Genomic DNA, 22,454 nt, shown 5'->3' on the forward strand with positions numbered 1-22,454 from the left:
CTTCCACTTGGGCATTTAAGGATTTTGTGGCCCTTGGCTGGCCACAGGATTTGTTCCTAAAAAGGAATTATTTTAATTCTGGGCTGCAGTGCCCAAAGTGAACCAAGTGATCAGCTGATCCAACTTGGCATCTACTATGTTGAAAACTTTTTACAGAATTGAATTATTGGATCCGCCTCCTGCGGTGCCTATGTCTCTCGGGTTCAGACAGATGGGACAGATCCCCATCAGAACCAGTTGCTCGGTTCTGGCGTGAGGTCTGGGCCTAAATGGCTCTCAATCTTCCCGAGGACTTTGGGGAACCCTAGGATGGGGCAAATCCCTATTTATTTGTGGGTGTCCCCCCCTTGTTGATGGGATGTCCGGTGTCCTCCTTAAGGTATCCGGTGTTCCCCTTGGGGCCTAGGTGGCATGTCTTGCCCCTTTGCCAAACTTTTTTATTAGGTACATGGGCAATGCCTCAAAGCACAGGAATTTAAATTCCGGATGGTTGTACTCAGGCTCCTTCACTGAAGGGTGTTAGGCACTTTTGAGTACAGCAAAAAAAAAATTTCAATGGGCTTTGTGCTGTGTACATTTTAGATTGTAGATAACAGCTCTGGCAGCAGTGAGGTTTTTGTATGAGCTGCATTTTTAATTACATCCTGCAGGCACAACACAGAAAGGGTGTTTTTATAGGCCTCAAGATGATCAATAATGTCTAAGGATCCTTTCTTAACAAAAATCAGGACAGTACTCTTTAAAAAACTTTTTAAATTCTGGAGGTGCATGGTATCTTTTTAGGGGTGCTCATCTTTTTGCAGTGACCTGATATGACTCATACCTATTTATGCATGGCTGCCCAATTTCTGCCCTCCTATATTAGGAATTTGGCTGGGGTAGGACATGGACTCTTTGCCTGACTCCCCCCCACTGTCTGGGTCATAATCATCAGACTGGGAGTCATATCTGGGTCTATGAATAATTACTTCATATTTAATGCAGGACTAATTAAGCATTACCCTTTTGCATGGACACCATGACCTTATGGAACTCTCCTATTTATTTACTAATGAGTTCCTGTCTTGGATTGAACTGTTACATTTTTTATTTTTTTTTTTTACCACTGCTGATTACTCGGCAACTTTTGCTAGAAAACATTTTTCCTTGCTCAAAACTTCCTAATTATTGCATTAATCATTTACATTTCTCTTTCACATGGTTGCTTTCATTACAGCTTTCTTGATAAAACTTGTGCCACAATTCTACTTTATTTTGCAGTTTCACGCTACATTCTCTTAACTGATGTGTCCCAATAGAGGTCACTTTCACCTGCTCAAGGAGGTTCCTTATCTCATTCTCTCATTTATTTGGAGTTGAGATTGGAACTTTACTAAATTCCTTTTTGCTGAGCCTTCTGGTGCAGTTCCTCACAGAAATACAGTAAGATTGGCCATGACTCTAAAAGTATGTGATTACACTTCCCGACGTCTTTTGGTGTTAGATAAGCTATTGGTGAGTTCATACAGCGGGTTTTCCTCTACCCAGTCAGATGCCCATATTTGGCCCGACGTTTGAGGATTTTGATATATGACTCTAACCAGCATTTACATATTCCACCATTTCAGACTCAGAGAAGTGTTTCCACACATTTATGATCTGTGCCAAATCTACTGGAGTTGTGGCATTACCACTGGGGACTCACACCTTGCCAGAGTTGGCAGCGTGAACATTACCTGCTGTAGACATTTTTAAGGCATTTCTATCACATTCACAATTAATAAAAAAAAATTCAAAAAATGTTTTTTTATTTTTTTTTTAAGTTATTGATTATGTCACCTGATCATAATTATGATTGGCATATGTAAGAAATCAATAATTATCTCAGCAGTGCCTCCATTATATGTAAGAATAATTAATAATAATATCTATTTCATTATGTCAGAATATTTATACTGCTCTGAATATAACAGTGTCTATTTATGTCAATAAGCAAAGATCTGTGAGAAATGAGAATCTTTTTTCCACAAATCAATATGTAGTGAATTCTTTTTAATTGATTAATTTCTTTTTAAAAGCATATACCAATCTTAGTGAGTACAGTCTACAGTATGGAATATATATAAAATATTTATTCTCAAGACATATACTAACTTCAAACAATCAATGCAATGTGATGTTTAGCTTAATAATGAAAGTGAAACTGAAAGCAAAATGAAAGCAAGATTACCATTTCTCCAGGTATAGCATAAACCATAGGAAAGTGTTCTATATAAACAGACCACAATTGTCTGCGAATCGCATAGCCGAAAGTCATTCCACTGCAGATGGAGTGAGAATAAGCCATGCAAAACGGAAGACTTAAAATTGCATATAATGCACAAAATCTGATATTAATAAAAATGTATAAAAACAAAAATCAGCTTTTTAGAGAAAAATCTACTATGGTTCATACGGCTGGGATTGTAATCTTATTACCCTTAAATATGCAATACAAAACATATAAGGAAGGAAATAAACAATATTGAATAAAATCAAATAACATAGCAGGGCATATTTATTACAATTAAGATGGCGGCTAGCTTCAAATGGTCGTTACCAGAGTCTTAAGATGGATGCTAGTGAGGGAGGAGTTTTGTTTGGCGTCCCTCAAAGTTTAAGATGAATGATGGAGCAAGATGGAGTATGTCTGGATGAGTCTATAAATGGATGTAGTATTGTGTGTGATGTATGTGTATTGTATGATGGGCAGTGTAATGTAATGTCCTATCTCTCATCTGGATTGTTCTTTTATAGGGTAAGAACAAAGAGCTATTAAAATTACCATAAGTTAAACCCAGAGGGATGAAACATTATCCCCATTGGTTGGGATATTCTTTACCTTAACTGGTGAGGTCATAGACACACCTCTCCTGATAATTCAATTATTTGTATAATAAAATTAAAGGATGATTTCTCTATATGTAAGAGTAATCATAAAAGCACAACATAAAACTTTGTCCATACTCCCAGTACATACATAAATGTCCATCTGTATCTCCATCATTCACCTTGGCAAGTAATGCCATTTCAATAATTATATTTTTAATACAATATAGTATTTCTATATGGGAAATATCTGAATTATCCCAAGACTGCATTTATTAGCATCTCCAAAAGGGGGCAGTATGGTACCGTTTATTAAATTCAGTGTTTAAAGTAATTAGAATATATTCTTATCTGATGATCTTTGACCTCTTGGCTAGTGAAGATCCATTAATTATTTGACCATGCCCCATGTTGTCAGACATTTTGTCTGGCCTGTAATATTTACGATTAGTGTTGAGCGAACACGGACTGTATTATTCGTGTTCGTACCGAATAATTGGATTTTTTTTACCCGAACACGGACACGGACACTTTACTGTATGTTCGGGTAAAAATCCGTGTTCGGTCGTTTTATTTCCGGGTTTTGCATGCTTTGGCGCTCTTTTCATGGCGGGCTTTCAACAGCCAATCAACAATCGTTTAACTGGTGTGCCTTAAGCCATCCCAGCCATGCCTGCAAATGTCTTAGTAGCTGTGATTGGCCGTCTGAAGCATGTGACCAAGTCTTTATAAGTTCGAGGCAGCCGCCGCAGCAGCGTCATTCTGCTGCTTAGCTAAGGGACAGAGCACACATCAATGTGCTGGCTGCTGATTAGGGAAAGATAGGCAGGAAAAAACCATTTGTGTCCGGATAGAATTGAGGGACAGGTCGGAGTGTTTAGGCAGGGCGAGTTGTAGGCATTTTAGGGATAGAGTCTGCTGAATTATAGGGTCAGTGTCTTCTACAAACTACAATCGATATTGCTGTGTGGGGGGTGGGGTGAATCTGCACTCAATCCTGATCTACGATCTCTTCTCAATCCTGTTAGGGACAGAGTCTGCTGAATTTTAGGGAAACTGTGTTCTACAAACTACAATCGATATTGCTGTGTGGTGTGGGATTGGAGATAGGCAGGTGTCAGTGATCCACATCCATTTTTCTGTGTGTGAGCTGCAGTGAACACAATCTTTTTGGGCTGCAGTGAACACAATCTTTTTGGGCTGCAGTGAACACAATCTTTTTGGGCTGCAGTGAACACAATCTTTTTGGGGTGCAGTGAACAAAATCTTTTTGGGGTGCAGTGAACACAATCCTTTTTGGTGTGCAGTGAACACAATCTTTGTGGGGTGCAGTGAACAAAATCCTTTGTGGGGTGCAGTGAACACAATCTTTTTGGGGTGCAGTGAACAAAATCCTTTTTGGGGTGCAGTGAACAACATCCTTTTTGGGGTGCAGTGAACACAATCTTTTTGGGGTGCAGTGAACAAAATCCTTTGTGGGGTGCAGTGAACACAATCTTTTTGGGGTGCAGTGAACACAATCTTTTTGGGGTGGAGTGAACAACATCCTTTTTGGGGTGCAGTGAACAAAATCCTTTTTGGGGTGCAGTGAACAAAATCATTTTTGGGGTGCAGTGAACACAATCTTTTTGGGGTGCAGTGAACACAATCTTTGTGGGGTGCAGTGAACACAATCTTTTTGGGGTGGAGTGAACAACATCCTTTTTGGGGTGCAGTGAACAACATCCTTTTTGGGGTGCAGTGAACACAATCTTTTTGGGGTGCAGTGAACACAATCTTTGTGGGGTACAGTGAACAGAATCTTTGTGGGGTGCAGTGAACACAATCTTTGGGGGGTACAGTGAACACAATCTTTTTGGGGTGCAGTGAACACAATCTTTGTGGGGTGCAGTGAACACAATCTTTTTGGGGTGGAGTGAACAAAATCATTTTTGGGGTGCAGTGAACAACATCCTTTTTGGGGTGCAGTGATCAAAATCCTTTTTGGGGTGCAGTGAACACAATCTTTTTGGGGTGCAGTGAACAAAATCCTTTGTGGGGTGCAGTGAACAGAATCTTTGTGGGGTGCAGTGAACACAATCTTTGGGGGGGTACAGTGAACACAATCTTTTTGGGGTGCAGTGAACACAATCTTTGTGGGGTACAGTGAACAGAATCTTTGTGGGGTGCAGTGAACACAATCTTTGGGGGGTACAGTGAACACAATCTTTTTGGGGTGCAGTGAACACAATCTTTGGGGGGTACAGTGAACACAATCTTTTTGGGGTGCAGTGAACACAATCTTTGTGGGGTGCAGTGAACACAATCTTTGGGGGGGTACAGTGAACATAATCTTTTTGGGGTGCAGTGAACAACATCCTTTTAGGGTGCAGTGAACACAATCTTTGTGGGGTGCAGTGAACAACATCCTTTTAGGGTGCAGTGAACACAATCTTTGTGGGGTACAGTGAACAGAATCTTTGTGGGGTGCAGTGAACACAATCTTTGGGGGGTACAGTGAACACAATCTTTGTGAGGTGCAGTGAACACAATCTTTGTGGGGTGCAGTGAACACAATCATTGTGGGGTGCAGTGAACTCAATCTTTGTGGGGTACAGTGAACATAATCTCATACTTCTGAAGATTTGAGGGTGCTGCCTGTTCCATACTCCCCCTACTCCTCATCTAGCCTTTTAGGGGTACAAACAATAGTAATTGGGGCCTAGTGTGGTTGTGTACGTGTGATATACATACACTTTTTTTGGATCATATTTTCTATTCCGCTATTTAATCAAAAACCTTTGGGGATCAGTTAAATTGGGGGATAGTCTGTGTTGGTACGTGTGAGAGAGATCCACCTTTCCAAGTTGTTGGGGTTCATCTCATACTTCTGAAGGTTTGAGGGTGCTGCCTGTTCCATACTCCCCCTACTCCTAGCCTTTTAGGGGTACAAACAATAGTAATTGGGGCCTAGTGTGGTTGTGTACGTGTGATATACATACACTTTTTTTGGATCATATTTTCTATTCCGCTATTTAATCAAAAACCTTTGGGGATCAGTTAAATTGGGGGATAGTCTGTGTTGGTACGTGTGAGAGAGATCCACCTTTCCAAGTTGTTGGGGTTCATCTCATACTTCTGAAGGTTTGAGGGTGCTGCCTGTTCCATACCCCCCCTACTCCTCATCTAGCCTTTTAGGGGTACAAACAATAGTAATTGGGGCCTAGTGTGGTTGTGTACGTGTGATATACATACACTTTTTTTGGATCATATTTTCTATTCCGCTATTTAATCAAAAACCTTTGGGGATCAGTTAAATTGGGGGATAGTCTGTGTTGGTACGTGTGAGAGAGATCCACCTTTCCAAGTTGTTGGGGTTCATCTCATACTTCTGAAGGTTTGAGGGTGCTGCCTGTTCCATACTCCCCCTACTCCTCATCTAGCCTTTTAGGGGTACAAACAATAGTAATTGGGGCCCAGTGTGGTTGTGTACGTGTGATATACATACACTTTTTTTGGATCATATTTTCTATTCCGCTATTTAATCAAAAACCTTTAGGGATCAGTTAAATTGGGGGATAGTCTGTGTTGGTACGTGTGAGAGAGATCCACCTTTCCAAGTTGTTGGGGTTCATCTCAAACTTCTGAAGGTTTGAGGGTGCTGCCTGTTCCATACTCCCCCTACTCCTCATCTAGCCTTTTAGGGGTACAAACAATAGTAATTGGGGCCTAGTGTGGTTGTGTACGTGTGATATACATACACTTTTTTTGGATCATATTTTCTATTCCGCTATTTAATCAAAAACCTTTGGGGATCAGTTAAATTGGGGGATAGTCTGTGTTGGTACGTGTGAGAGAGATCCACCTTTCCAAGTTGTTGGGGTTCATCTCATACTTCTGAAGGTTTGAGGGTGCTGCCTGTTCCATACTCCCCCTACTCCTAGCCTTTTAGGGGTACAAACAATAGTAATTGGGGCCTAGTGTGGTTGTGTACGTGTGATATACATACACTTTTTTTGGATCATATTTTCTATTCCGCTATTTAATCAAAAACCTTTGGGGATCAGTTAAATTGGGGGATAGTCTGTGTTGGTACGTGTGAGAGAGATCCACCTTTCCAAGTTGTTGGGGTTCATCTCATACTTCTGAAGGTTTGAGGGTGCTGCCTGTTCCATACCCCCCCTACTCCTCATCTAGCCTTTTAGGGGTACAAACAATAGTAATTGGGGCCTAGTGTGGTTGTGTACGTGTGATATACATACACTTTTTTTGGATCATATTTTCTATTCCGCTATTTAATCAAAAACCTTTGGGGATCAGTTAAATTGGGGGATAGTCTGTGTTGGTACGTGTGAGAGAGATCCACCTTTCCAAGTTGTTGGGGTTCATCTCATACTTCTGAAGGTTTGAGGGTGCTGCCTGTTCCATACCCCCCCTACTCCTCATCTAGCCTTTTAGGGGTACAAACAATAGTAATTGGGGCCTAGTGTGGTTGTGTACGTGTGATATACATACACTTTTTTTGGATCATATTTTCTATTCCGCTATTTAATCAAAAACCTTTGGGGATCAGTTAAATTGGGGGATAGTCTGTGTTGGTACGTGTGAGAGAGATCCACCTTTCCAAGTTGTTGGGGTTCATCTCATACTTCTGAAGGTTTGAGGGTGCTGCCTGTTCCATACTCCCCCTACTCCTCATCTAGCCTTTTAGGGGTACAAACAATAGTAATTGGGGCCTAGTGTGGTTGTGTACGTGTGATATACATACACTTTTTTTGGATCATATTTTCTATTCCGCTATTTAATCAAAAACCTTTGGGGATCAGTTAAATTGGGGGATAGTCTGTGTTGGTACGTGTGAGAGAGATCCACCTTTCCAAGTTGTTGGGGTTCATCTCATACTTCTGAAGGTTTGAGGGTGCTGCCTGTTCCATACTCCCCCTACTCCTCATCTAGCCTTTTAGGGGTACAAACAATAGTAATTGGGGCCCAGTGTGGTTGTGTACGTGTGATATACATACACTTTTTTTGGATCATATTTTCTATTCCGCTATTTAATCAAAAACCTTTGGGGATCAGTTAAATTGGGGGATAGTCTGTGTTGGTACGTGTGAGAGAGATCCACCTTTCCAAGTTGTTGGGGTTCATCTCATACTTCTGAAGGTTTGAGGGTGCTGCCTGTTCCATACTCCCCCTACTCCTCATCTAGCCTTTTAGGGGTACAAACAATAGTAATTGGGGCCTAGTGTGGTTGTGTACGTGTGATATACATACACTTTTTTTGGATCATATTTTCTATTCCGCTATTTAATCAAAAACCTTTGGGGATCAGTTAAATTGGGGGATAGTCTGTGTTGGTACGTGTGAGAGAGATCCACCTTTCCAAGTTGTTGGGGTTCATCTCATACTTCTGAAGGTTTGAGGGTGCTGCCTGTTCCATACCCCCCCTACTCCTCATCTAGCCTTTTAGGGGTACAAACAATAGTAATTGGGGCCTAGTGTGGTTGTGTACGTGTGATATACATACACTTTTTTTGGATCATATTTTCTATTCCGCTATTTAATCAAAAACCTTTGGGGATCAGTTAAATTGGGGGATAGTCTGTGTTGGTACGTGTGAGAGAGATCCACCTTTCCAAGTTGTTGGGGTTCATCTCATACTTCTGAAGGTTTGAGGGTGCTGCCTGTTCCATACCCCCCCTACTCCTCATCTAGCCTTTTAGGGGTACAAACAATAGTAATTGGGGCCTAGTGTGGTTGTGTACGTGTGATATACATACACTTTTTTTGGATCATATTTTCTATTCCGCTATTTAATCAAAAACCTTTGGGGATCAGTTAAATTGGGGGATAGTCTGTGTTGGTACGTGTGAGAGAGATCCACCTTTCCAAGTTGTTGGGGTTCATCTCATTCTTCTGAAGGTTTGAGGGTGCTGCCTGTTCCATACCCCCCCTACTCCTCATCTAGCCTTTTAGGGGTACAAACAATAGTAATTGGGGCCTAGTGTGGTTGTGTACGTGTGATATACATACACTTTTTTTGGATCATATTTTCTATTCCGCTATTTAATCAAAAACCTTTGGGGATCAGTTAAATTGGGGGATAGTCTGTGTTGGTACGTGTGAGAGAGATCCACCTTTCCAAGTTGTTGGGGTTCATCTCATACTTCTGAAGGTTTGAGGGTGCTGCCTGTTCCATACTCCCCCTACTCCTCATCTAGCCTTTTAGGGGTACAAACAATAGTAATTGGGGCCTAGTGTGGTTGTGTACGTGTGATATACATACACTTTTTTTGGATCATATTTTCTATTCCGCTATTTAATCAAAAACCTTTGGGGATCAGTTAAATTGGGGGATAGTCTGTGTTGGTACGTGTGAGAGAGATCCACCTTTCCAAGTTGTTGGGGTTCATCTCATACTTCTGAAGGTTTGAGGGTGCTGCCTGTTCCATACTCCCCCTACTCCTAGCCTTTTAGGGGTACAAACAATAGTAATTGGGGCCTAGTGTGGTTGTGTACGTGTGATATACATACACTTTTTTTGGATCATATTTTCTATTCCGCTATTTAATCAAAAACCTTTGGGGATCAGTTAAATTGGGGGATAGTCTGTGTTGGTACGTGTGAGAGAGATCCACCTTTCCAAGTTGTTGGGGTTCATCTCATACTTCTGAAGGTTTGAGGGTGCTGCCTGTTCCATACCCCCCCTACTCCTCATCTAGCCTTTTAGGGGTACAAACAATAGTAATTGGGGCCTAGTGTGGTTGTGTACGTGTGATATACATACACTTTTTTTGGATCATATTTTCTATTCCGCTATTTAATCAAAAACCTTTGGGGATCAGTTAAATTGGGGGATAGTCTGTGTTGGTACGTGTGAGAGAGATCCACCTTTCCAAGTTGTTGGGGTTCATCTCATACTTCTGAAGGTTTGAGGGTGCTGCCTGTTCCATACTCCCCCTACTCCTCATCTAGCCTTTTAGGGGTACAAACAATAGTAATTGGGGCCTAGTGTGGTTGTGTACGTGTGATATACATACACTTTTTTTGGATCATATTTTCTATTCCGCTATTTAATCAAAAACCTTTGGGGATCAGTTAAATTGGGGGATAGTCTGTGTTGGTACGTGTGAGAGAGATCCACCTTTCCAAGTTGTTGGGGTTCATCTCATACTTCTGAAGGTTTGAGGGTGCTGCCTGTTCCATACCCCCCCTACTCCTCATCTAGCCTTTTAGGGGTACAAACAATAGTAATTGGGGCCTAGTGTGGTTGTGTACGTGTGATATACATACACTTTTTTTGGATCATATTTTCTATTCCGCTATTTAATCAAAAACCTTTGGGGATCAGTTAAATTGGGGGATAGTCTGTGTTGGTACGTGTGAGAGAGATCCACCTTTCCAAGTTGTTGGGGTTCATCTCATACTTCTGAAGGTTTGAGGGTGCTGCCTGTTCCATACTCCCCCTACTCCTCATCTAGCCTTTTAGGGGTACAAACAATAGTAATTGGGGCCTAGTGTGGTTGTGTACGTGTGATATACATACACTTTTTTTGGATCATATTTTCTATTCCGCTATTTAATCAAAAACCTTTGGGGATCAGTTAAATTGGGGGATAGTCTGTGTTGGTACGTGTGAGAGAGATCCACCTTTCCAAGTTGTTGGGGTTCATCTCATACTTCTGAAGGTTTGAGGGTGCTGCCTGTTCCATACTCCCCCTACTCCTCATCTAGCCTTTTAGGGGTACAAACAATAGTAATTGGGGCCCAGTGTGGTTGTGTACGTGTGATATACATACACTTTTTTTGGATCATATTTTCTATTCCGCTATTTAATCAAAAACCTTTGGGGATCAGTTAAATTGGGGGATAGTCTGTGTTGGTACGTGTGAGAGAGATCCACCTTTCCAAGTTGTTGGGGTTCATCTCATACTTCTGAAGGTTTGAGGGTGCTGCCTGTTCCATACCCCCCTACTCCTCATCTAGCCTTTTAGGGGTACAAACAATAGTAATTGGGGCCTAGTGTGGTTGTGTACGTGTGATATACATACACTTTTTTTGGATCATATTTTCTATTCCGCTATTTAATCAAAAACCTTTGGGGATCAGTTAAATTGGGGGATAGTCTGTGTTGGTACGTGTGAGAGAGATCCACCTTTCCAAGTTGTTGGGGTTCATCTCATACTTCTGAAGGTTTGAGGGTGCTGCCTGTTCCATACCCCCCCTACTCCTCATCTAGCCTTTTAGGGGTACAAACAATAGTAATTGGGGCCTAGTGTGGTTGTGTACGTGTGATATACATACACTTTTTTTGGATCATCTTTTCTATTCCGCTATTTAATCAAAAACCTTTGGGGATCAGTTAAATTGGGGGATAGTCTGTGTTGGTACGTGTGAGAGAGATCCACCTTTCCAAGTTGTTGGGGTTCATCTCATACTTCTGAAGGTTTGAGGGTGCTGCCTGTTCCATACTCCCCCTACTCCTCATCTAGCCTTTTAGGGGTACAAACAATAGTAATTGGGGCCTAGTGTGGTTGTGTACGTGTGATATACATACACTTTTTTTGGATCATATTTTCTATTCCGCTATTTAATCAAAAACCTTTGGGGATCAGTTAAATTGGGGGATAGTCTGTGTTGGTACGTGTGAGAGAGATCCACCTTTCCAAGTTGTTGGGGTTCATCTCATACTTCTGAAGGTTTGAGGGTGCTGCCTGTTCCATACTCCCCCTACTCCTAGCCTTTTAGGGGTACAAACAATAGTAATTGGGGCCTAGTGTGGTTGTGTACGTGTGATATACATACACTTTTTTTGGATCATATTTTCTATTCCGCTATTTAATCAAAAACCTTTGGGGATCAGTTAAATTGGGGGATAGTCTGTGTTGGTACGTGTGAGAGAGATCCACCTTTCCAAGTTGTTGGGGTTCATCTCATACTTCTGAAGGTTTGAGGGTGCTGCCTGTTCCATACTCCCCCTACTCCTAGCCTTTTAGGGGTACAAACAATAGTAATTGGGGCCTAGTGTGGTTGTGTACGTGTGATATACATACACTTTTTTTGGATCATATTTTCTATTCCGCTATTTAATCAAAAACCTTTGGGGATCAGTTAAATTGGGGGATAGTCTGTGTTGGTACGTGTGAGAGAGATCCACCTTTCCAAGTTGTTGGGGTTCATCTCATACTTCTGAAGGTTTGAGGGTGCTGCCTGTTCCATACCCCCCCTACTCCTCATCTAGCCTTTTAGGGGTACAAACAATAGTAATTGGGGCCTAGTGTGGTTGTGTACGTGTGATATACATACACTTTTTTTGGATCATATTTTCTATTCCGCTATTTAATCAAAAACCTTTGGGGATCAGTTAAATTGGGGGATAGTCTGTGTTGGTACGTGTGAGAGAGATCCACCTTTCCAAGTTGTTGGGGTTCATCTCATACTTCTGAAGGTTTGAGGGTGCTGCCTGTTCCATACCCCCCCTACTCCTCATCTAGCCTTTTAGGGGTACAAACAATAGTCATTGGGGCCTAGTGTGGTTGTGTACGTGTGATATACATACACTTTTTTTGGATCATATTTTCTATTCCGCTATTTAATCAAAAACCTTTGGGGATCAGTTAAATTGGGGGATAGTCTGTGTTGGTACGTGTGAGAGAGATCCACCTTTCCAAGTTGTTGGGGTTCATCTCATACTTCTGAAGGTTTGAGGGTGCTGCCTGTTCCATACCCCCCCTACTCCTCATCTAGCCTTTTAGGGGTACAAACAATAGTAATTGGGGCCTAGTGTGGTTGTGTACGTGTGATATACATACACTTTTTTTGGATCATATTTTCTATTCCGCTATTTAATCAAAAACCTTTGGGGATCAGTTAAATTGGGGGATAGTCTGTGTTGGTACGTGTGAGAGAGATCCACCTTTCCAAGTTGTTGGGGTTCATCTCATACTTCTGAAGGTTTGAGGGTGCTGCCTGTTCCATACTCCCCCTACTCCTCATCTAGCCTTTTAGGGGTACAAACAATAGTAATTGGGGCCTAGTGTGGTTGTGTACGTGTGATATACATACACTTTTTTTGGATCATATTTTCTATTCCGCTATTTAATCAAAAACCTTTGGGGATCAGTTAAATTGGGGGATAGTCTGTGTTGGTACGTGTGAGAGAGATCCACCTTTCCAAGTTTTTGGGGTTCATCTCATACTACTGAAGATTTGAGGGTGCTGCCTGTTCCATACTCCTCCTCCTACTGCTCAACCATCCTTTTAGGGGTACAAACAATAGTAGTTGGGGCCTAGTGTGGTGGTGTACGTGCGAGATACATACACTTTCTTTTTGATCATATTTTCTATTCCGCTATTCAATTAAAACCTTTGGGGATCAATTCAATTGCGAGATAGTCTGTGTCGGTACGTGTGAGATCCACCTTTCCAAGTTGTTGGGGTTCATCTCATACTTCTGAAGATTTGAGGGTGCTGCCTGTTCCATACTCCTGCTCCTACTGCTCAACCATCCTTTTAGGGGTACAAACAATAGTAATTGGGGCCTAGTGTGGTTGTGTACGTGCGAGATACATACACTTTTTTTGATCATATTTCCTATTCCGCTATTCAATAAAAACCTTTGAGGATCAATTGAATTGCGGGATAGTCTGTGTCGGTACGTGTGAGATCCACCTTTCCAAGTTTTTGGGGTTCATCTCATACTTCTGAAGATTTGAGGGTGCTGCCTGTTCCATACTCCTCCTCCTACTCCTCATCCATCCTTTTAGGGGTACAAACAATAGTAATTGGGGCCTAGTGTGGTTGTGTACGTGCGAGATACATACACTTTTTTTGATCATATTTCCTATTCCGCTATTCAATAAAAACCTTTGAGGATCAATTGAATTGCGGGATAGTCTGTGTCGGTACGTGTGAGATCCACCTTTCCAAGTTTTTGGGGTTCATCTCATACTTCTGAAGATTTGAGGGTGCTGCCTGTTCCATACTCCTCCTCCTACTCCTCATCCATCCTTTTAGGGGTACAAACAATAGTAATTGGGGCCTAGTGTGGTTGTGTACGTGCGAGATACATACACTTTTTTTGATCATATTTCCTATTCCGCTATTCAATAAAAACCTTTGAGGATCAATTGAATTGCGGGATAGTCTGTGTCGGTACGTGTGAGATCCACCTTTCCAAGTTTTTGGGGTTCATCTCATACTTCTGAAGATTTTAGGGTGCTGTCTGTTCCATACTCCTCCTACTCCTCATCCATCCTTTTAGGGGTAGAAACAATAGTAATTGGGGCCTAGTGTGGTTTTGTACGTGCGAGATACATACACTTTTTTGGATCATATTTCCTATTCCGCTATTCAATAAAAACCTTTCTAGGGCAAGATCTTAAATTACAGAAATATGAGGAGACCGTCAAATAAGGGCCGTGGCCTGGGTCGTGGTGCTGCTGGTAGAGCTCCTGTTGCAAGGAGAGGACGTGGTCGATCTGTGCCAGCTACACGCACAAGTGAAACACCTTCCTCAAGTGTGAGTAGGCGACAGAACCTGCATCAGTATTTGGTAGGGCATCAAACGCCCCTAGAAGTGATGAGGCCAGAACAAGTTGAGGCGATAGTAGATTGGTTTGCTGCTGACAGTGCCTCCAGTTCCTTCACATTGTCTCCCACCCAGTCTACTGCAGAAAGGTCAGAGTTGGCACCTGCAGCCAATGTCCAACCGTCTTTCACCTCACCCCCTTGCAAATCAGGCCAGCAGTCTGAGCCCCAAGCCATACAGCAGTCTCTTATTCTTTTTGAGGACTCTGTCAGCAGGGTTTCCCAGGGCCATCCACCTAGCCCTGCCCCAGAAGTGGAAGAGATTGAGTGCAGCGATGCCCAACCACTTATTTCTCAAGATGAGTACATGCAAGGATCATCGCAGCACGTCTCCGATGATGACGAAACGCAGGTGCCAACTGCTGCGGCGTTCAGCATTGTGGAGACCGACAAGGAGGGCAGGGGTGAAGACTGGGTGGAAGATGATGTGGAGGACGATGAGGTCCTCGACCCCACATGGAATGAACGTCATGCAGGTGACCTGAGTAGTTTGGAGGAAGAGGCGGTGGTCGCACAGAGCCACCAGCACAGCAGAAGAGGGAGCAGGGTGCAGAAGCGGAGCGGCCGTGCTCTAGACACTACGCCCGCTACTGCCCAACGCAGCAAGGGAACGAGCGCACCAAAGTCAGCTCAAAGGAGTTCTCTAGCGTGGAAGTTCTTTAGAAAATGTGCTGATGACAGGACACGAGTGGTTTGCACCCTGTGCAATCAGAGCTTGAAGCGAGGCATAAACCTTCTCAACCTGAGCACAACCTGCATGATCAGGCATCTAAGTGCAAAGCACGAGCTGCAGTGGAGTACACACCTTCAAAACCAAGAAACGTCTCTGGCTCATCCTGCTTCCTCTTCTGCTGCAGTCTCGGCCGCTCCAGCCACATCTGTAGTGATACCGGCACCTGCCACCCCGCAAACAGACGATCTGTCAGCAACACCACCACCTGGGTCACCAACAACCATCTCCACAATGTCCCGTGGAAGCGTTCAGCTTTCCATCTCCCAAACACTTGAGAGGAAGAGGAAGTACCCCCCTACCCACCCGCGATCCCTGGCCCTGAATGCCAGCATTTCAAAATTATTGGCCTTTGAAATGCTGTCATTCCGTCTGGTGGAGACGCACAGTTTTAAAAACCTTATGTCGGTGGCTGTCCCACAGTACGTCGTGCCCAGCCGCCACTACTTTTCCAGGCAAGCCATCCCTTCCCTGCACAACCAAGTGGGGGAAAATATCAGGTGTGCACTGCGCAACGCCATCTGTGCCAAGGTCCACCTAACTACGGATACGTGGACCAGTAAGCACGGTCAGGGGCGTTATATCTCCCTAACGGCACACTGGGTAAATGCAGTGGCGGATGGGCCTGAGGCGGATAGCAATTTGGCGCATGTCCTTCCACCACCGAGGATTGCAGGGCGCTTCAGTTTGCCTCCTGTTCCTAACTCCTCCTACTCCGCTTCCTCATCCTCTACCGCCTCCTCATCCGGACAGCGTAACACCTTCACCACCAACTTCAGCACGGCCAGGGGTAAACGACAGCAGGCAGTTTTACAACTTGCCTGTTTGGGGGACAAACCACACACCGCGCAGGAGTTGTGGAGGAGCATGGAACAGCAGACAAATGAGTGGTTGCTGCCAGCGAGCCTCAAGCCCGGCCTGGTGGTGTGCGATAAAGGGCGAAATCTCATAGCAGCTCTGGGCCTAGCCAGTTTGACGCACATCCCTTGCCTGGCGCATGTGCTGAATTTGGTGGTGCAGAGGTTCCTTAAAAACTACCCCGATATGTCAGAGCTGCTGCAGAAAGTGCGGGCCGTTTGTGCGCACTTTCGGCGTTCTCACCCTGCTGCTGCTCGCCTGGCAGCGCTGCAGCGTAACTTCGGCCTTCCCGCTCACCGCCTCATATGTGACGTGCCCACAAGGTGGAACTCCACCTTGCACATGCTGGAAAGACTGTGCGAGCAGCAGCAGGCCATAGTGGAGTTTCAGCTGCAGCACGCACGCGTGAGTCGCTCTGCGGAACAGCACCACTTCACCACCAATAACTGGGCCTCCATGCGAGACCTGTGTGCCTTGTTGCGCTGTTTTGAGTACTCCACCAACATGGCCAGTGGCAATGACGCCGTTCTCAGCTTAACTATCCCACTTCTATGCCTCCTTGAAAAAACAATTCGGGCGATGATGGAAGAGGATGTGGCACAGGATGAGGAGGAGGAGGAGGATGAAGAGGTAACATTTCCAAGGCTTTCAGGGCAGTCATTCGCAAGGGGCTCCGAGGGTGGGTTCCTGCACACGCAAACGCCAGGGACGCAATTGTCCAGCAGGGGCACAGTTCTGGAGGATGAGGAGGATGAGGAGGAGGAGGAGCTGGAGGAGGAGATGGAACCATGTTCACAGCAGGGTGGCACCCAGGCCAGCTCATGGCCATCACTGGTGCGTGGCTGGGGGGATACAGAGGACACGGACGATACACCTCCCACAGAGGACAGCCTTTCGTTGCCTCTGGGCAGCCTGGCACACATGAGCGATTACATGCTGCAGTGTCTCCACAACGACCGCCGAGTTGCCCACATTCTAACTTGTGCTGATTACTGGGTGGCCACGCTGCTGGATCCCCGTTACAAGGACAACGTACCGTCCTTAATTCACTCACTGGAGCGCGATCGCAAGATGCGCGAGTACAAGCGCACGCTGGTAGACGCCATGCTGCTGGCATTCCCATCTGACAGCGGGGCCACAGTGGAAGCACAAGGCAGAGGAGGAGGAGGAGGTCGCCAACGCAACCAGGGCACCGCCAGCACCTCAGAAGGCAGGGTTAGCATGGCCGAAATGTGGAAAAGCTTTGTCAGCACGCCACAACAAACAGCAGCACCAGCAGCTCAGATGGAACGTCTTAGCAGGAGGCAGCATTTTACCAACATGGTGGAGCAGTATGTGTGCACACGCCTACATGTAGTGAATGACGGGTCTGCCCCCTTCAACTTCTGGGTCTCCAAATTGGGCACATGGCCTGAGCTTGCCCTTTACGCCTTGGAGGTGCTGGCGTGCCCTGCAGCCAGTGTATTATCTGAACGGGTATTTAGCACGGCTGGGGGCGTTATAACAGACAAGCGCAGCCGCCTGTCCAGAGACAATGTGGACAAGCTCACGTTCATTAAAATGAACCAGGCATGGATCCCACGGGACTTTTCCGTACCTTATGCAGAATAGCAATGGATACCGACCTTACCCACCCATTGTTCCATTTTTGCTCTTTCTCACTCTTTTGGGGTGTACCCTCATTTAAAATTTTTGAAAACAAGCAGTGTTGGCTACCTCGTCCTCCTCCTCAGGGCCAGATTAATGTAGGGGCTATTGGAGCTGCAGCTCCAGGCCCCTACCTTTTTATATAGGCCCCGGGTTGGCCATATTCACTGTTACCGCTCTTCTGTCACTTGTAAACACAGAAGTCTGGCTTCTATGCTCGCTTCCCCAGGCAGCACCCTCAGAACCTCCCCACACAGCGTGAAGGCCGGACAAGGAGGGACAGTTGGCGATGCATGGATGTGTTTATGGGCTTCAGAGACAGCATCCCATGTTGAATTAGGCATGCATGGCTGCACCCTTCCTCCTCTGGGTGCATGGCAAGGCACGGCCCTTAAGGCCCTTCAAAATCCTCAGCACCAAGCCCATGATGCTGTTAATCCGGCCCTGGTCCTCCTCCACCGCCGCTTCCACCTACACCGCCCATAGGTGTGCGCAGCCTATTGCATTAAGGTGTGCACCCCAAAGTTGAAATACACATGCATGTGTTTGCCAGCAGGGAGAGTAATGTATCGGGGCCATGTACCTGTAGGCAAGGAGAAATAGAGCAGAGCAGGTCCCAGGGAGATCTTTCCCATCTCCTCACTGGCAATGCTATGTGCCCTAGGTGATTAGGGTGTGCCCAGGCACACCCAGCACACCCTGTGCGCACGCCTATGTCACCGCCACATCCACCACCACCTCAACCTCCCTCCTACTCCATATGGGCCTCGTCCTTCAGAGATGAAGAAGAACATTGTTTTATTTTTCTGTTTTTTTTTGTTGTTTTAAGTTATTTCCCTATCCACATTTGTTTGCAGAGCACTTGCCATGCTCTTAATTACGTTTTGCTGCCATTTGCAGCACTCTAGCCCTTTCCTTTGGTGTTTTAGAGCCATTTTAGTGCCTTAAAGTTCGGGTCCCCATTGACTTCAATGGGGTTCGGTGTCCGGGAAAAGTTCGGTAAAAGTCCGGGACACGGACCCGGACTTTTTTTTAAAGTTCGGCCGAACCCGTCGAACACGGACATCTAGGTGTCCGCTCAACCCTATTTACGATACCTTGAACACTTAGCCTAGTCCAAAGCAATTCTTATATAAACACTCCTACCACATGCCTTAAAATGAAGTAATTAGTATTCACTCTAGTCTTAAGTCTAAGTAAGATTACTACTGTAAGAATATAAACCCAAAATGTGATATAACATTCCTAAATATATATGTATATGCCTTACATAATATAATGACATAATTATGGCTAATATCTTCTCACACATAATAATGTATCTTTAAAAACTTATATATAGTTCATTTTAAATGTCTGCTAGAGTATACTGGGGTATTGTCCATTTTTAAATAATTACAGACAGACTGGGATTACCATTATGTCTTATCTGAAAAGGTGTCTATGTAAATCTTATTTACGATCTTAAAAGAAATACAAAGACCGCTGTTGAAACTCTATTCCCTCTTGTAAGCTTGTAAGAGACATTTTGAAAATGAACATATATGAACCTTCATTCACCTTGAACAAAATGGACACTATACTGTTCAGAATCTTATATGCATAATATGGAAAATACATGGCTTTTTAAATCCATTTTTATTCTATTATTATTTTAATCACCCCAATAATCCCGACAAATAATTATTTACGAGCATGCGCAATGGATACAGACGTCACTGTTTGATCAATTCCTCCCATTATTAACCACTTTACCACGGGAGGATTTTCCTGCTTTACGTCCAGGCCACTTTTTGCAACTTGGCACTGTGCGACTTTAACCTGACAATTGCACGGTCATGCAACGCTGTACCCAAACAAAATTTACGTCTTTTTTTCCCACAAACAGAGCTTTCTTTTGGTGGTATTTGATCGCGCTTTTAATTTTTTGCGATATTAATGAAAAGAGCGACAATTTTGAAAAAATAACAATATTTTTCTACTTTGACAGTTTAAAAATATCCAATATATTCAATTTTTGTCATATATTTAGGCCAAAACGTATTTAGCTACACGTCTGTGACAAAAAAATTCTCAATGAGCGTATTTTTACCCACTTTAAGACAGTAAGATTTTACCCTATTCCTGACCAGGCCATATTTTGCGATTCTGCCCTGCGTTACTTTAACGGACAATTGCACGGTCGTGCGATGCTGTACCCAAATTAAATTTATGTCCTTTTTTTCCCACAAATAGAGCTTTCTTTTGGTGGTATTTGATCACCTGTGCAATTTTTACTTTTTGCGCTATAAACAAAAAAAGAGCGACAATTTTGAAAAAAATAACCATTTTTCACATTTTTTTATATGAAATTCCCCTAAAAATGTAAAAATCAAAAATTTTTAACATTTTAGGCCAATTTGTTTTCTGCTACATATTTTTGGTAAAAAAAATCGCAATAAGCGAATTTTGATTGGTTTGCGCAAAAGTTATCGCAGCTACTAACTACGGGAAAGATTTATGTCGTTTTTATTGTTTTTTTTTTTTTAACTAGTAATGGCGGCGATCTGCGATTTTTTTTGCGGGATTGTGGCAGACAGATCGGACCCTTGACTGACATTTTTGACACTTTTGGGGGGACCAGTGACATTACTACAGTAATCAGTGCTATAAATAGGCACTGTTACTGTAATAATGACACTGGCAGGGAAGTGGATAACTTTATTGGTGATGAAGGGTTTAAATGTATGCCTCATGCTTACTGACATATGTGGGGGGAGGGGATTGTGTGACACAGGCACAGATCGCAGGTTCAGCTATGCTTTGTTTACACAAGCGGGCGGATTTCCTCACTCGATCCCCGACGATCGGTGAGGATGATCACAGCCTCTCCTCCCCTGGCCTGACTCCCGCTGTGTCTGAATACAGCGGGAGCGAGCCTCCGGCGGCGCGCGCGTGCTGCCCAGAAGGGGAGGAGTCCAGCCACTTTGCCGCAGTACGCTCAATGTGAGTGGTCACCAAGTGGTTAACACAGGTTAATTTACTCTGTCAACCTCTTTCTTTATATTTTTTTTAAAGAAAGACATTTGATATTTCCACTTCAATGCAATGGATCCTCTCTCCCGTTCCATTTGGAATTTTTCTATTCAACGAGTTCCTGAGGGAACGGTTTGTGCTGATATGTGCTTTCAAGTGAGTTGTTTTATGGCCTCCATAAATTCTACATACCTAGACCTTCTAGTGAAAAAACATGCTTTTTTTCCCCCTTCTGTGTTTATACGGGGGCGTATATACACCCATATACTTTTACCCTTCTCTCTTATGTATATATTTAGATGAGAATCTCAGTGAAGCTTGTCCCCTAAGTGGTTTAGGAGTGGACATCAAAATCTCGCCTTTCCCCTCACATTGGTGGACATCTATTGGCTGGCAACAATTACAGTGCTCTCTTGTTTTTAGAATATGCAGTCTATTATACCATTGTACACATTTTTTGCGGTTAATATTTGTTTAGTAACATTGTATAACGCTTGTTGCTACTCTTATATACTATGTACTTAATGACATTTTCTTTTTGTTAGAGAAATATATATTTTACTTATCACATATATACCCTTGAAGATGTCTGCAGAACAAACGATTTTGAAATGCATTGCGTGTTTCCTCTCTCATTTCAGATCTACTAAGTGACAGAAATATGTGGTTTTCGCTTACAATGTGTTTGTATTAGGACTGCATTTTTTTTTTTTTTGTATGATATGTTCTACTCTTTCTACATTGGTTTGAATTTTGAGAAAATCAATAAATACAAAATTTTATCACTTATATTTCTATTGGTCTTGCCCCCTAAAACTCCCACTGAGAGGCTTTCTTCTTTTCTTCTTAGTTACTAGGGATGTGGGCACCCTTATAAGCCCATTATATACAACATTTTTTCTACATTATACATTTTTCTCTATGAAAAAAATGTTTTAATTCCTGTATAAAAAAATATCACTCATTACCATTTATGTAATATCTTCCCATGTAACAGTCTCAGAATCAGGTCCAAATGTGAAAATGGAAGGTGGAAGTTTGATCCTGCAAAGCTTGAAGACTACTGAAACAGCAGTTGTTCAGTGTGAAGCACGCAACAAACATGGTCGCATCCTTGAAAATGCCTATGTTTATGTTGTTGGTAAGTCCATCTATTCACCTTATATGATACTACTACTAGCAATGAATGCATTGGTCATTACATATCTATTGAGCACATCAATCTACCTATTTTTCCTGATCAATCTCATTTCCTGTTTGACTTATGCATCGTTCAAAACCTTGGTATTATGATCTAGATTTTGGCATAGCTTTGAATGATAGTATGCGAGGCCACTGGATTATGCTTCCCACAATCTTCCACCTATACCTTAACTATATCAGTCTATGGTGGTCTAACCTATACTTTCCCTCTAACAGTGTAATAAAAAAAATGTGGGTCTTATTTTGTTTTTGTTTTTTCCTTTCCAATAAAGAGCTGGCTCCAGAAATCCTGACACCAGACAGAATGACATACAGTGCAGTAGAGAATACGGAAGTCTTCTTGCATTGTAAATTTTTTGGATCTCCAGCTCCCATTACCCACTGGTAAGAAAGTCTCTTATAATCAGATGTAATACTTAATGGATAGCTGCACTTATATTTAAAAAATAAACTAATCCTAATAGCCCCTTCACTTTTTCCATACTGAGCATATTCCCTTTTACATAGCTCAGGTCCACAAGTGAGCCAGCAGGAGCCACAGCCTAACTTTTGTCTACTGTTGAGCCGGGGTGCTTGAGTGAAACTG

General features: G+C 43.3%; 1 protein-coding gene across 1 annotated transcript in view; it reads left to right on the top strand.

The window, feature by feature from the left end:
- L1CAM (L1 cell adhesion molecule) overlaps positions 1 to 22,454 on the top strand; it is a 1,053,451-nt gene that overhangs the window by 315,334 nt on the left and 715,663 nt on the right. The window contains exons 9-10 of the mRNA XM_082263926.1: positions 21,663 to 21,806; positions 22,141 to 22,252. Coding sequence (XP_082120052.1) covers positions 21,663 to 21,806; positions 22,141 to 22,252 — 256 coding nt within the window. The remainder of the gene's footprint in view (positions 1 to 21,662; positions 21,807 to 22,140; positions 22,253 to 22,454) is intronic.

This window comes from Pelophylax lessonae (assembly GCF_965119305.1).
Source record: "Pelophylax lessonae genome assembly, chromosome: 7".
In the NCBI taxonomy this organism is placed as follows: Eukaryota; Metazoa; Chordata; class Amphibia; order Anura; family Ranidae; genus Pelophylax; species Pelophylax lessonae.